Consider the following 12,785-nt stretch of genomic DNA (forward strand, 5'->3'; position numbering starts at 1 on the left):
AACCTTCATTTCTCTGAAAAAATTAAGATAAAAAAAGCAAGCAATGTGATCTCAGTTATACATGGGAACTCATGCAAAACATTTCTATATTAGCCATGTTGCAAAAAAAGTAAGAAAAATAAGGTGAAAAAAATTATACTTTAATTGGCACTCAGAGTTCATCAGTTCTGGAGGTAGATAGCGTTTTTCATCTTGAATTCTTCAGAATCATATTGATGTGTTGTCTTGATCAGAGTAACTAAGCCTTCACAGTTGATAGTCATTATAATTTTGCTGTTACTGTGTACCATACAATAGATATTTTTTAAAGTTTACTTCCTACTATATAGTGAGCTTCCAATAAATCATTGACTGAATGCATGAACAGATGACTGTAGACAGGCCTGGATCTGCTCTTTACTCTACAGATATGGATCCTTAGGCTCATTTCTTTTCCCGTTTTTCTTTTCTGCACACAGATCGATTGAAGACAGAGCTCTTTGACGAGAATGCTTTCCTGGAGCAGGTTGTGACAGAGGTAGGAGTTCTGCTATTTCTTTACTCTTCAGTTAACTTTTCTTTACTATTTCTTTCCCCATTACTGATTAGGGACTATGACTTTCTTGATACTTTGCCTCTTCCTGAAAAAATGATCTACAAAGAAGCTGGCTTGGTTTGACAGGTGTAGGTGGTAAGACACAACATGTCTTTAGTTTTTTAATATCAAAAGTAACAAGCAAACTAGCTTTTGAATCCCCCAAAACCATTTATTAGGGGTTCAGAAAATTATAGCAACACAACAAAGATGTTGACCACGTGGCATTGAAAAGTAATTTATCCCTCCTATAGGGATTAAAAACCTTAGCTTTATCATTGTGACAAAGATACTGTTTTTGTTCTTGCGTTTGAGCTGATAGACCCTAGGAATGTCCTCAGCTGGGATTCCTGAGCAGTGACTACAGTGTTCTAGTCTACCCATCTCTGAAGGGTTGGCTTTGAATCAGTGAAGGTTCAAAGCCAGGTGATTTCACATGTCAGTGACCTCTTTTTGAATGGCTTTACGGTGTTAAAGTAGAGCTAAATGTTTACAGTTTTCATAGGAGCTTTGGCCCTTTCAAACTTTGTACTTTACCCCTTGGCTGGCACAATTCAGGCCATGCATTTGGGAAATCCTTATTAGGCCAGTGACAGTGTAGCCTAGTAGTGCAGCTGTGTGAATTCCAATCTTTTCTAAGCCAAGAAGTGTTTATTAAAAGCTTACGATACGTAGGACACTGCTGGGTTCTGGAAATATAAAGACAAAATGACAGGTCCTACCTTTAAGGAGTTTACATTGTCTTGGGCGGGGGGATGATAATACTTTGTCTATATGTGATGATTTGAGGAGGAAGCCAAGAACCATCACAACATTTACCGCAGCCTCTACCTTCAAAGCACCATACAAAGTAAGTATGGTAGATACCAAGTAGATCACAAAAGGCTTCACATAGATAGGAATGGTCCAGGTAACAGTTAATAAGAACCTTAATTAACAAGGTGGTCCAGGGCTAGACTCTGGCCAATCAAGGTAGCCCAGGTGGCATTCCCCCACTGATTAAATTGAATCTTAGTATGTTACAAGCAGAATAACTGCATAATGTATGCGATAAGTGTTGGGTGTCACAAACCAATGTAGGTAATCTTCTCAATATGCAAGATGTGTGTGGTTGGGACTGGAAGTCCTAGAAGCTTCACTATGTAAGGTTTGTAGGGTGTTTTGTTTTTTTTTAATCAGGCATTCAGGGGGCTCTGCGTGACTTCTCTAGTCCTTTGGTAACCTGACTCTCCTATAGTCAATCTCTGGCATATTCTGTATGGTATTGTGAGGGTGGAGTCTGAGGCAACTATGTCGACAGGGTCTGGATTGGGACACTGAAGAATCAGCCCAGTGTAGCACCCTTCGTCCATGTCCCTTCAACTCCTATTAATGCAAGAGGTAGTGGTGGAGGAAGCCGTTATTTCCATTCAATAATCACCTTGTTTTAGTCAGCAGAATGGCTAAATACAGTGTACAAGGGAGCTTATATGGGAGGGGAGAACAGGTAATAGGGGCCTGTCAGGAGGGTCCTGCCTAGGTTTCCATTAATAGATCTACTCTTGTGCATAAAAAGTTTTTAAAAATCTTTCCTGCTCTTGTCAGAACACGTTGATTTTCTTCTTTTCTACCTTTTCTCCACCTGTTCTACACTAAGTACTTACATAACAGACAGTCCTTTATTTTTGTAACTTGGCATTGTCTGTATAGACTACACAGTTTAATACTATATACCACTGTTCTCTAGATAATATTGTCTTATTCACTGTCACGTGTGTGTATTTCTTATCAACTTAGCTCAGTTATAAACTTCTTGTCCACGTGCGCTGTGTTTATCCTCTGTGTCACATAATGCCTAGCATGCTACAAGGAACATAGCAGGTACTCAATGAAAACCTCCTGATTAACTTGGAGCTTGCTGTTCTGCTGTAATATCCTCATGCTTCCCTGCCCCTCCCCCCATTTCCCTTTCTACCTTGGGGTCATTATCAGTTGGCTAAGTGGTGAGCATAGCTTTCCTTCTCTTGCTCTCTAGAACCACAGAAGGCTCAGTCTTTATTGGAAGACAGCATACTGTAATAGAAATAATGCTAGACCTGCAGTCAGGACACATGGGTTTGAATCACGGGGCCAGCACTCATAAGCCCTCTTACGGGCAAGGTGAGAAGAATGCTTTGTATAGACTTAAAATCACTGTATAAATGTAAGCTGGAGAAGGGGAGGGACTGTTAAAGTCAAACTCGGCCTGCTTTGGTCCCCTTGTGCTGAGTTCCTAACGAGTTCCTTTGGCCACAGGTATTAATTGAGCCTGTCTGGTGTGAGGGGGCATACAGTGGCAATGGCAGTGGGATCCAGCTTAGTGGCTCACCTGGCAGCTGATACGTCCACTGCCTAGGTAGGACTTGTCATCTGAGCTACTTTTCCATCTCAGTCTCTCAGTTGAGGGATGCAGGCAATATTCTGGTGGCTAGATTAGCAGCTTGGGGCACAGGGTGTTGTGTGAACAGAGTGAGACTGAGAGTTAGAGCTGTGTCTGGGCCCTTTTTGGAAGTCATTTCTCTTAGAACCTTGGCTTTCCCACCTGTGACATTTGAAGTATGATGCTTGTCTCTGTCCCCCTGTTGGGCAAAGGGCATGTAGGAGTGGAGAGAAAAGGCCCACTGAATCCATAGACCTGCTTGGAGAAGGGGTATTACCCTTCCAAGTTCTTTATGCAACACAGATATTTCAAACTTATAGTATCTTAGAATTCAGAGGGGCCTTATATCATTTAGTCTAGCCTCCCCTCATTTTATAAATGGGATACTGAGACCAGGATAGATTAATTGATTGTGTGACAGTGTCTCACTGTTCCTTAGTGTGAGGAAAATGGCTCCTACAATAATTTTCTGGAACTCAGCGGTGGTGATGTGTCAAAGGCATATTTATTGTCATTCTCACAAGAATGGGCCACCCAGTGTGCAGCTGGTGGGTCACAAAAAATGGAGACTCGAAGGCCCCTTTTATCCCTCGTCCCTAACATGAATGGACCCTTCCCTTTTTCATCATTGGTCCAATTACTCAAGGGTTACAATCTCCGTGCAAAAACCAGCTAATTGGAACACAGTATTTATTAGCTAATGGGGAGGTGATACAGGGACAATTCTTCGATTTCTTCTTTATATGGACACAGCTCAGGAGCAGGCCTAATTGCAGCCAGCTCAGGGTTTCTCAGAACCATGTGCTTTTGTTTGGGGGTGGGGAGAAGAAGGAGACCTTTTTCCTCAAACAGGTCTGGTGGAGTGTAATTTGAATGGTGACCATTATATTCTTATTGAGAGGAGACCAATCCCCATTTCCTCACACTTAAAATCCCTGGCTCCTAACTCCTAATCTCGTGCTCTCTGCTTTATGCCCTATTGCTTTGTGTGGTTCTTGAACATTTTAGAAGGATCTGTGGCAGGGAAAGTATCAAGGCCAATGAAGAGCCCCCTTGGCCTCTTAGAATACCTCGCTATGTATCTAGGGTAACATATAAAGCCACTTGAACTGGAAGGTTCCTCTGAGCCATTGTGGTCCTATCATGACCACCAAATAAATACTCTTCTTGCAGCTCCTGCAAACAGGACACAGTGAGGTCAGGGGGTCACCCAGGGCTGAGCTGGAAGGATGTACCATTAAAATAAGCAACATTGAATAGGAAGATAAACAAACTGTGGACAGAGAGCTCTAAATGAAGGATCGAGGGGGCCAGGGCTGACGTCAGAGGGCCAGGGGGTCAGTAGCTGGGGTCTGTGTTTCCTGAAGGGAATAGAGTTGGGCAGGGGGCCAGAGAGATGATGTTCAAGGGGCAGTAGGGTGGGTAGACTTCGGTGGAAGTGACCCTGGGGGGCTAAGACAGGGAAAAGAACTTGAAGGTTGAAAAGGGCTAAGTTGGGAGCAATAATAAATCTTTGATTTGAAACCCATTTCACCTTGACAGATGACAAATCTTTTCTTTCCTTGTTTGGGCTTCTCTTTGTGATGGCCCTGTCCTCTTTTCCCTGGGATCCCTCACTTCTCATTCTTGGGGGAGCCAGGGAGACCAGCCTATGAGGGACCTGGTGAGAGGGAGCCTGGTAGCCCAGATTCAAGAGGAAAACAAAAGAAACAGGGGTTGGATCGAGTGGCATTTGGCAACACCCCATATGGGACACATCCCAGGCCTAGGAGCCAAGAAGCACCCTCAGGATGGGGAAAAGGACTACAAAGTTAGGGCTGCTTAGTGTCTGAGCAAGAACATAGCTGGGCAGGACTATGAGCCATGGGGAGTGAGTTGGGCTAGAAGAGTGATAGAATGACTAGGCCTACAGAGCTCGCCCTCTCTGCCGGCTCCCTCACAGCAGTTCCCACCCCTTGGCCCTCTCCACGCATCCTCCTTCCCATCTGGTTGCCATCAGGCTGTGTGGCTGCTGGCGGGCTCTTTATTTATTTATCCCAACATAATGGGGTGAGGAGGGAGCTGGCCCAGGCTTGGCATTCCGGGGCCGTGCCACAGAGCCACAGGCGGTTTGCATGGGTGTGTGAGTCACTAGGGCCGCATGCTGCTCAAACCAGACGTGGCCAGGCTCAAAATAGAGCTCCGCCCTCTGCAGCTGGCTGCCCCTGGCCAGGGATCAGCCCTCAGCACTGGAACTTGGGCAGCTTCATGAAGTAGGTTCCTCCAGGGTGGGGGTCCTGGCAAAGGCATTGATGTTAAAGAGCCTGGCCTTCCATATCCCTGCCCCAGAGGTTTTCAACTTCCCATTACAACACCGATTCACCTTGTTTAGTGTGATAACTGAGCCCAGGTCCTGATGGCTCTGATTGAAGGTCTTCTAAAAAGACTCAGTTTCATTTATTGCCTCTTTGGGGTCAATCCCTTTATTCCCCTTTGGTAGTGTTACTCGAGGGTCAACACCACAAGGCCCTGCAGAAGATGTTTGTGCCTGGGTTTAGGAGGGCTGAGATGGGTTTCTTACTTGCCCATAGCCTTTCTGTGTAGCTATTGCTATCTAGTTTTAGTGTTGGGTATGTAGTTAGCCCCACTCTTTGATTTGTAACAGGTAAGCCGCTCAGAGGCAAGCACAGGGTGCTAAAAAGCAAATTGATAACACCTTTCCTTTCATTTTTTGAGTGGCTTAGTTGGCAAAGAGGAGCACGCTGGTGATGCCAAGGGCTCTGTAGGAGTCTCTTTCTTAAATTAGAAAGACTATTTTAAGTCAGACATTGTCTAGTATCTGGGGAACCTTTGATTTTGGTTTTCATTTCCTTATACCTGTATTGTCACTACTGTTGCTTTAGGACTGGCCATCGGGGTGTCTCCAGCTTTCAGTTGAGGTGTTTTAGAAACAATTTTAAAATTTCTTACAATTTCTTTTTGATTGATGCATTTTGCTTTGATGCATAGATATTTACTGACAAGTACCTACACTAATCCTTTTATAAAATGCATTCCTTGAAAAGAGTAGTTTGTCATTAACAAAAAGGAGCAGGACATGTCTTTTACCTTTGGGAATATGGTACTAACATTGACCATTGTGTTTGATTGAGGTTGGGTCACCTCCACATGTTGACTTTATTTACATTGTTACAATTGTGTATATTGTTCTTCAGGCACTTCCTTCATTGCTTCACCTCATACAATTAAGTCTTCTCAGGTTTCTCTGAATTCTTCACATTTGCTATACCTTACAGCACTAACATAACATAGCATGATTTGTTCATTGATTCCCCAGTAATTGGGCACAAGTTTAATTTTCAGCTTTGTATTATCATAATAACTTTTTTTGTGGGGCATTGAGGCTTAAGTGACTTGCCCAGGGTCACACAGCTAGTAAGTGTCAAGCGTCTAAGGCTGGATTTGAACTCAGGTCCTCCTGAATCCAGGGCCGGTGCTTTATCCACTGTGCCACCTAGCTGCCCCCTATAATTTTTTTGTAAAATAAAAAAGTATTTCTCATGAAAGCACGAGGGAGTACTGACCTACTGCAAGAGTTGTAGCCTCCACGGGATGGGTTAGGTATGGTCCAGTGAGTACAGTGATGGAGAGAATAATATGAACTGGGAGTCAGGATTATTTCAGGTTCCTAAAAAAAATCCCTGTATCAGCTTTGGTGAAATGCTTGACCTTCTTTGTATTCTCAGCTTCCCTTTTGTAAAATGGGTGAGTAACTGGGCCTCCCAGCATCCTTTGGTTTCTCACCATAATTATCAGTGATAATTTCTTTCTCCTTGGAATAGAGACACAGACATCTATCTGTAAAAACAAGAAGTGAACTCACTTTGTGTGTTCTCCTAGCCTTTGCCCTGGGCCCTCTTCTCTCTCCATACTTTCATGAACTTCTGTGGATTCAGTGATCATCATAGGCAGATGACTCCAAAGTTTGTATATCTGTACTTGATCTTTCTCCTGATCTTTTGTTTTATATTGCCAGCTGCCTGTTGGACACTTGTCTTCATCAGGACAGCCCATAGACATCTTGAACTTAATATGTTCAAAAGAGAATTCGTTATATGCCTCTCCCCAATCTTCCCCTCCCAGATTTCCCTTTCTTTTAAGGTTACCACTAGCCTTCCAGTTTCCCAAGTTCTCAACCCTCTGAGTCATTCTCATTCTCTTCATTCTATCTTATTCCCTCCCCCCCCCCCCATTGCCAACAAATTGCCAGGCCTTGTCAATTCTCCTCCTGAAACATCTCTGCCATCTGTCCCTTTCAATTATGTGGCCACTACCTAAGTTTAGGCCCTCATCCTCTCTTGTCTGAATGATTGCAGTGACTTCCTAACTGCTTTCCCCACATCCACTTTTTCCTCTACAAGCCATCCTTCCCACTTAAGAAAGCACAGGTTTGACTCTATAACCTGCAGTGGCTCCCTATTGCCTCCAGCTTAAGTGCAAACTCCTCAGCTTGCTTTTTTTTTTTTTTTTTTTTTTTTTTTTGCGGGGCAATGGGGGTTAAGTAACTTGCCCAGGGTCACACAGCTAGTAAGTGTCAAGTGTCTGAGGCTGGATTTGAACTCAGGTACTCCTGAATCCAGGGCCGGTGCTTTATCCACTGCGCCACCTAGCCGCCCCCGTCAGCTTGCTTTTTAAGAATTTTAAATGGTCCAGCCAAGCTGGCTTCCCCTCATGACCCACCCTCTCCTTCTTTGCCTTTGCTTTGCAGCAGCTGCTCCTCATTCTTGGAATTCACTCCTTCCTCACCTTTGCCTCATAGAATCTCCTACTTCCTTCAAGCTGCTGCTCAGGTCCCATGTTCACCACTAAGCCCTTCTTGCTCTCCCTGACTCCTCATGCTCCTCTTTCCTTCCTAGTTACCTGGTATTGAACGGCTTTGCATTTATTTGGTATTTATCACACATACATGTATATTACTCATTATCCACATGTACAACCTTCCTAGGTAAGCTCCTCAATAGTGACGACTGTCTCCTTTTAAAAATCCTTACCCTCAACCTCAGCACAGAGCCTGGGTGTGTGTGGGGAGGGGGTAAGGATGTATATAGGCTGCTGTGTTTGAGGCAGTGTGCTAAGCACTTTTTACAAGTACACAGTAGGTGCTGAATAAGTACTTGTTGATTGATAGAATGACTAACTGTGATGCCATGGAAAGAGCCTTAGACTTGGAGTCAAAGGAGATCTTGGTTCATACTTTGCCTTTGGAACTTATTAGCAGTGTAACCATATGCACACGAGTCATCAATCTCTCTGAGCCAGGATTTCCTTAGTTATAGAGATGATGATTCCCGTAGCACCTACCAGCAGAGTTGTTGTGAGTGTCAAAGGAGATGATGGATGTAAAGCCCTCCTCTCTCTCCAGAGATTTTCCACCTTCTGGCTTTCTCACCCTGGTGATGCCCCTGCCCTGCAGCCCTCTATGCTGATTAGTTAGTCTCTGACACAAACCACCATTTGTGAGGTGCCCAGGACATACTCCTTTCAACCTTGGCTCTCCTCAGTCTCTGGAATTTTCCACCTCTTCTCTAGCCTCCTTGTTCTTCCTCTGATATCCTACCCTTCTCATTCCATCCCTTCCCCTCCTCCCCCATTTTCAGGTCCCTTTTATTTATTGACTTCTTCTTTAGAATGTAAGCTCCTTGAGTGTAGGGGGTGTCTTTTTTGCCTTAATTTGTATCCCCAGTGCTTAGCACAGTGACTAGCAGATAGAAAGTACTTAACCGCCCTTTTTATCTGTCTTCATAAATCTTAAAAGTACTATACAAATGTTAGCTATTGTTACTTTGTGGGCCTGTATATTGGCATTTTTCTCATGGAGATTAAATTTATTGTGGAGGGACCATTGCCAATATCAACAGATTATTTTTATTGAGCACCTTTGAGAAGTAGTAAATACAGTGGGATTATGTTTTTTAAAAATTAAATATGCTTCTTATTCATAGGGAGTTTTCAGTCTGGTAGGAAAAACACACCAAATGAACATTGATACTACACATTTGCATATATCGAATGAGCTGATAATTGTAAAGCACTTAGCACAGTGCCTGGAAAATAGCAAGCACTCTATAAATATTAGCAGTCATTTTTATATAATACAAGTGGCCCTATACATACCTTGAGAGAAAGTAGGAGATCATTTGTGATGGACTCAAGGTTTATGCCAAGTTATTTGGGGAATGGCATTCTAATGCTGTGGAGGTGCAGATTCTGTTGCTCTCTTGGGTGGTCTTGCTTAGCCTTTTTTTTTAAGGGGAAGGTACTCTAGTGTGGGTACTTATTAGAAAGTGATAATTGTGTAAAAAACACAGTGCATCTGTTTATGTATTTGCACATACAGTATTTGTATCACTATATGCCAAATACATCATTTTTTAAAAAGAAAGGCTTCCTAGAAGACATAGGTCATGAACTGAGACTTCAGTTAGAAAAAGTGCTTTTTCATAAATGGTAGGAGAGATTGAAACTGAACATTTAAATGACAGAAGAGAGGGGTCTTGTATGTAACTGATTAAAGCCATCTTCCAGGGGCAGCTAGGTGGTGCAGTGGATAAAGCACTGGCCCTGGATTCAGGAGGACCTGAGTTTAAGTCCAGCCTCAGACACTTGACACTAGCTGTGTGACCCTGGGCAAGTCACTTAACCCCCATTGCTCCAGAGTGGGGAAAAATACAAAAACAAAACAAAAAAGCCATCTTCCAGCAACTCTGTTGTTTTCCTTTGGAAACCTACAACTGAACATGTACTATAAGGCAGGACTTCTTAAACTTTTTCTACTCATGACCCCTTTTCACCTGAGAAATTTTTATGCAATCCTGGGTATATAGGTATATAAAATAGGTACACATAAACTTTTACTGTTGCCAAATTCTTTGAAACCCCCACATTCAGTTACACTACCCTATATGAGGGCATGACCCACAGTTTAAGAAGCTTTGCTATAGGGTACCTTCCTACCTTCTCTTACCTCATAAACTCCCTTCTTAATAATTGTTTTTTTTTTCTTTTTTGGGGGGGGCAATGGGGGTTAAGTGACTTGCCCAGGGTCACACAGCTAGTAAGTGTCAAGTGTCTGAGGCCAGATTTGAACTCAGGTACTCCTGAATCCAGGGCTGGTACTTTATCCACTGTACCACCTAGCTGCCCCCACAGACTCCCTTCTAAATCATGTGGGGGGGTGGGGGGGTGAAGAGAACCTTTTTGAAGAGTGGTCATATAGTACTTGGCTTGAAGGAGAAACTAGCCCTCAGGGTATTCAATCCCTAGGAGCTGACCAAGATGGAGGAAGGACCAAGTTAAGGTTTTGGCAGAACTGAAGGCTGCATCCTCTAATTATTTCATAGTCTTTGGAATCATCAGCAGTTCTGATTGGTAAGGGTTCATCTGAAGCCATCAATATGATCCCAATCTGTAGGGGCACCCTGATCATCATGGGTAGATATTGTTGAGTGCATAGAACTGGCACGAGATTTAGTTGTATTCTGCTTTTACCCAGAACAGGAATCACCCTGAGAAGTCCTGCAGGAGGACTGTCAAGAGACAAGTTAGGGGGAAGTAAAAACTGGCAGAGGGCCCTCGAACGTGGCTACCTGAGGGAACCCCAGTAACTGTCTTGGTTCCTTTCCCCCAGTATCAGTTGTTGGAGAGAAGCAGTGTGGTCACGTTCCTTTGTCTTCATCTTAGTCCCCCCCCTCCTAATGGTCTAGAACTTTAGAAGAAGCATGAGATGTTCTCAAACTTTCTGTTCACTACCCTAGTGTTCTGGTAATGCTTTAGGCACCCAGTGGTAGTTCCAGTTGTGCTGCCCTTGTTGGAGCTGTCCAGGTCTGATGGATAGTTACTGACAGATTGAGAGCCTCTCCTCTCTGAAGTGCTGCCCCTCAGGTCTCTAGCTTGAATCAAGTAGCCCTTGTGATGGCCCCATACAGAGTTCCGAATGTCACCTTTCCATTTGTCCGCATGTGTAAATATATGTTTCTATAGATATAAAAATTGAGAAAGTCTGTGAATTGCTTTTTTTTCTATACCCCTTTTCATGGGCCAGGCTAATGAGATGCATGTCATTAAAGGGCTGATGTTTTGTGGAATGGGAGCCTTTTAAACTGGATGTGCCTGGCTTAGTCATGGCAAATATTTACCAAAAAAAAAAAAATAGGGACATACCATATAAAATTAGAGTTCTGAAAATAGTACTGAGAGAGGGAGAACCAAAAAAACCCAGGACAGAAAATACAGCCCAGTCTGTTCAGGAGAGAAGGAAAAAGAGATAAAACGAGAGAAACCTCGGCAGTAAAAACAGCATCTTGGTAAACAGACTATAAAAAAAATGTGACCTGCTTTCTGGCAGCCCTGGTGGCTGTTGAGCAGGCGAAGGTGGCGGAGCCGGCGTCTGTGTGGACATGCGGTGCCCGGGGCGCACGGCTCCCCCGGCTGCGTAGGGCGTTAAATTTAGCCACATAATGATGGGCCTGAAGAGCAGCCTCTTGTTGACCACATAGTAATTACTGCCTCGCTTTATGAATTTTATTTTGCTTATTCTGTTTCCTTCTCCTTTGGCACGAAGGCATCCTGGGGAGGGGGAAGTCCCACTCCCATAACCCTCCCTTATATGCAAACCACAGTCTTTGAGGGGGATTGGGGCCTTAGACCATGAGGGGGAGAATTGGGTTTTCTGGTTGATCAGGGAAAGGAAAAAGGCTCACTGGTGCCCAAGATCCTCAGTTTATCATTGGGAAAGGCTCATGTGGGCCTTGCAGTACCTCCTACTCAGAGCTCCTGGAGAAAGTGACTGTCCCCAAGACTTTGGTCTGGGATAGTTCTTTCATTTGGCATATGACTCTTTAGAAGTTGGGCCCTCTTAGCTTCTGTCCAAAGAACTAGACTTTTGGGCATTGTTTAGTATTGATGTTTTAGTCTTAAGTAACTTGGTTCCTTAAAGTTCTCAGACTGATAATCACCTTTGTAGACCACGGTAATCTTTACCATACCATATATAACGACAAATACTACAACAGCTAACGCTTTTATAGCACATTAAGGTTTGCAAAGCGCTTTATGAATGTTATCTCATGTATATAGTATCAGTCTCCTTTCTGAACGAATGAGCCCCCAAACAAATAAAGATCTGCTTCAGATTATGTTGTTCTGGTATGGTGACCATATGATGATGTATTTTCTACTGGAAATAACTTGTTGAAACTTTTAAGTCTTGCTCTGGGGCACTGAAGCCTGCCTGGACCAGGCCCCATAGCATCGCTAGGGTTGAGCAGCATGACTCCATCCCAAGTGTCTCCCATCACTCTGAAATGCATTATTACTTTGAGAACTGGCTACATCCACGGTCATGAGGACAGAGTAGGAAGCCCTTGGTCACAGGCCAAAACTGTCTGGTTGGTGTGGGAAAGGAGATGGTTGGTTGAAGGGGTATCGGAGAAGTTGTGTAGGCGAGGCAGCTGGGTCGTGAGGGACGAAGTTCCTGAACAGTGACCTAGGCTGTCACCTGTGCCCCCGCAGTGGCTCTTGAACCAAGGAAATAGTGGAAGAGGAAAAGCAAACAGGAGCTGTAGTTGGGGCATTTGGTCTGTCCCTCCTTGACCAAGACCGTCCTGTTTGTGTCTGGGGTGGGATGGCTCCCAAGGCTAAGTGGGAACGTGTTGGGGAGAGGCCTCTCGCTGCCCTTACTTTCCCAAAACAAAGGAAGCTCCTTGCATTGCTGGAAGTCGCGTGCTTGGATGCTGGGTTTGTTGTTGCCTGATAACCCGGCCACGGCCCCTGCCC

General features: G+C 44.0%; 1 protein-coding gene across 4 annotated transcripts in view; it reads left to right on the forward strand.

The window, feature by feature from the left end:
• The window catches only part of NHEJ1 (non-homologous end joining factor 1), a 129,321-nt gene that overhangs the window by 46,082 nt on the left and 70,454 nt on the right, over positions 1-12,785 (forward strand). For all 4 annotated transcript variants that reach the window (XM_043998365.1, XM_043998368.1, XM_043998366.1 and 1 more), the window contains one exon: positions 459-517. In XM_043998365.1, the coding sequence (XP_043854300.1) occupies positions 459-517 (59 nt within the window). The remainder of the gene's footprint in view (positions 1-458; positions 518-12,785) is intronic.

The sequence above is a fragment of the Dromiciops gliroides genome, chromosome 3 (assembly GCF_019393635.1).
Source record: "Dromiciops gliroides isolate mDroGli1 chromosome 3, mDroGli1.pri, whole genome shotgun sequence".
NCBI lineage: Eukaryota > Metazoa > Chordata > Mammalia > Microbiotheria > Microbiotheriidae > Dromiciops > Dromiciops gliroides.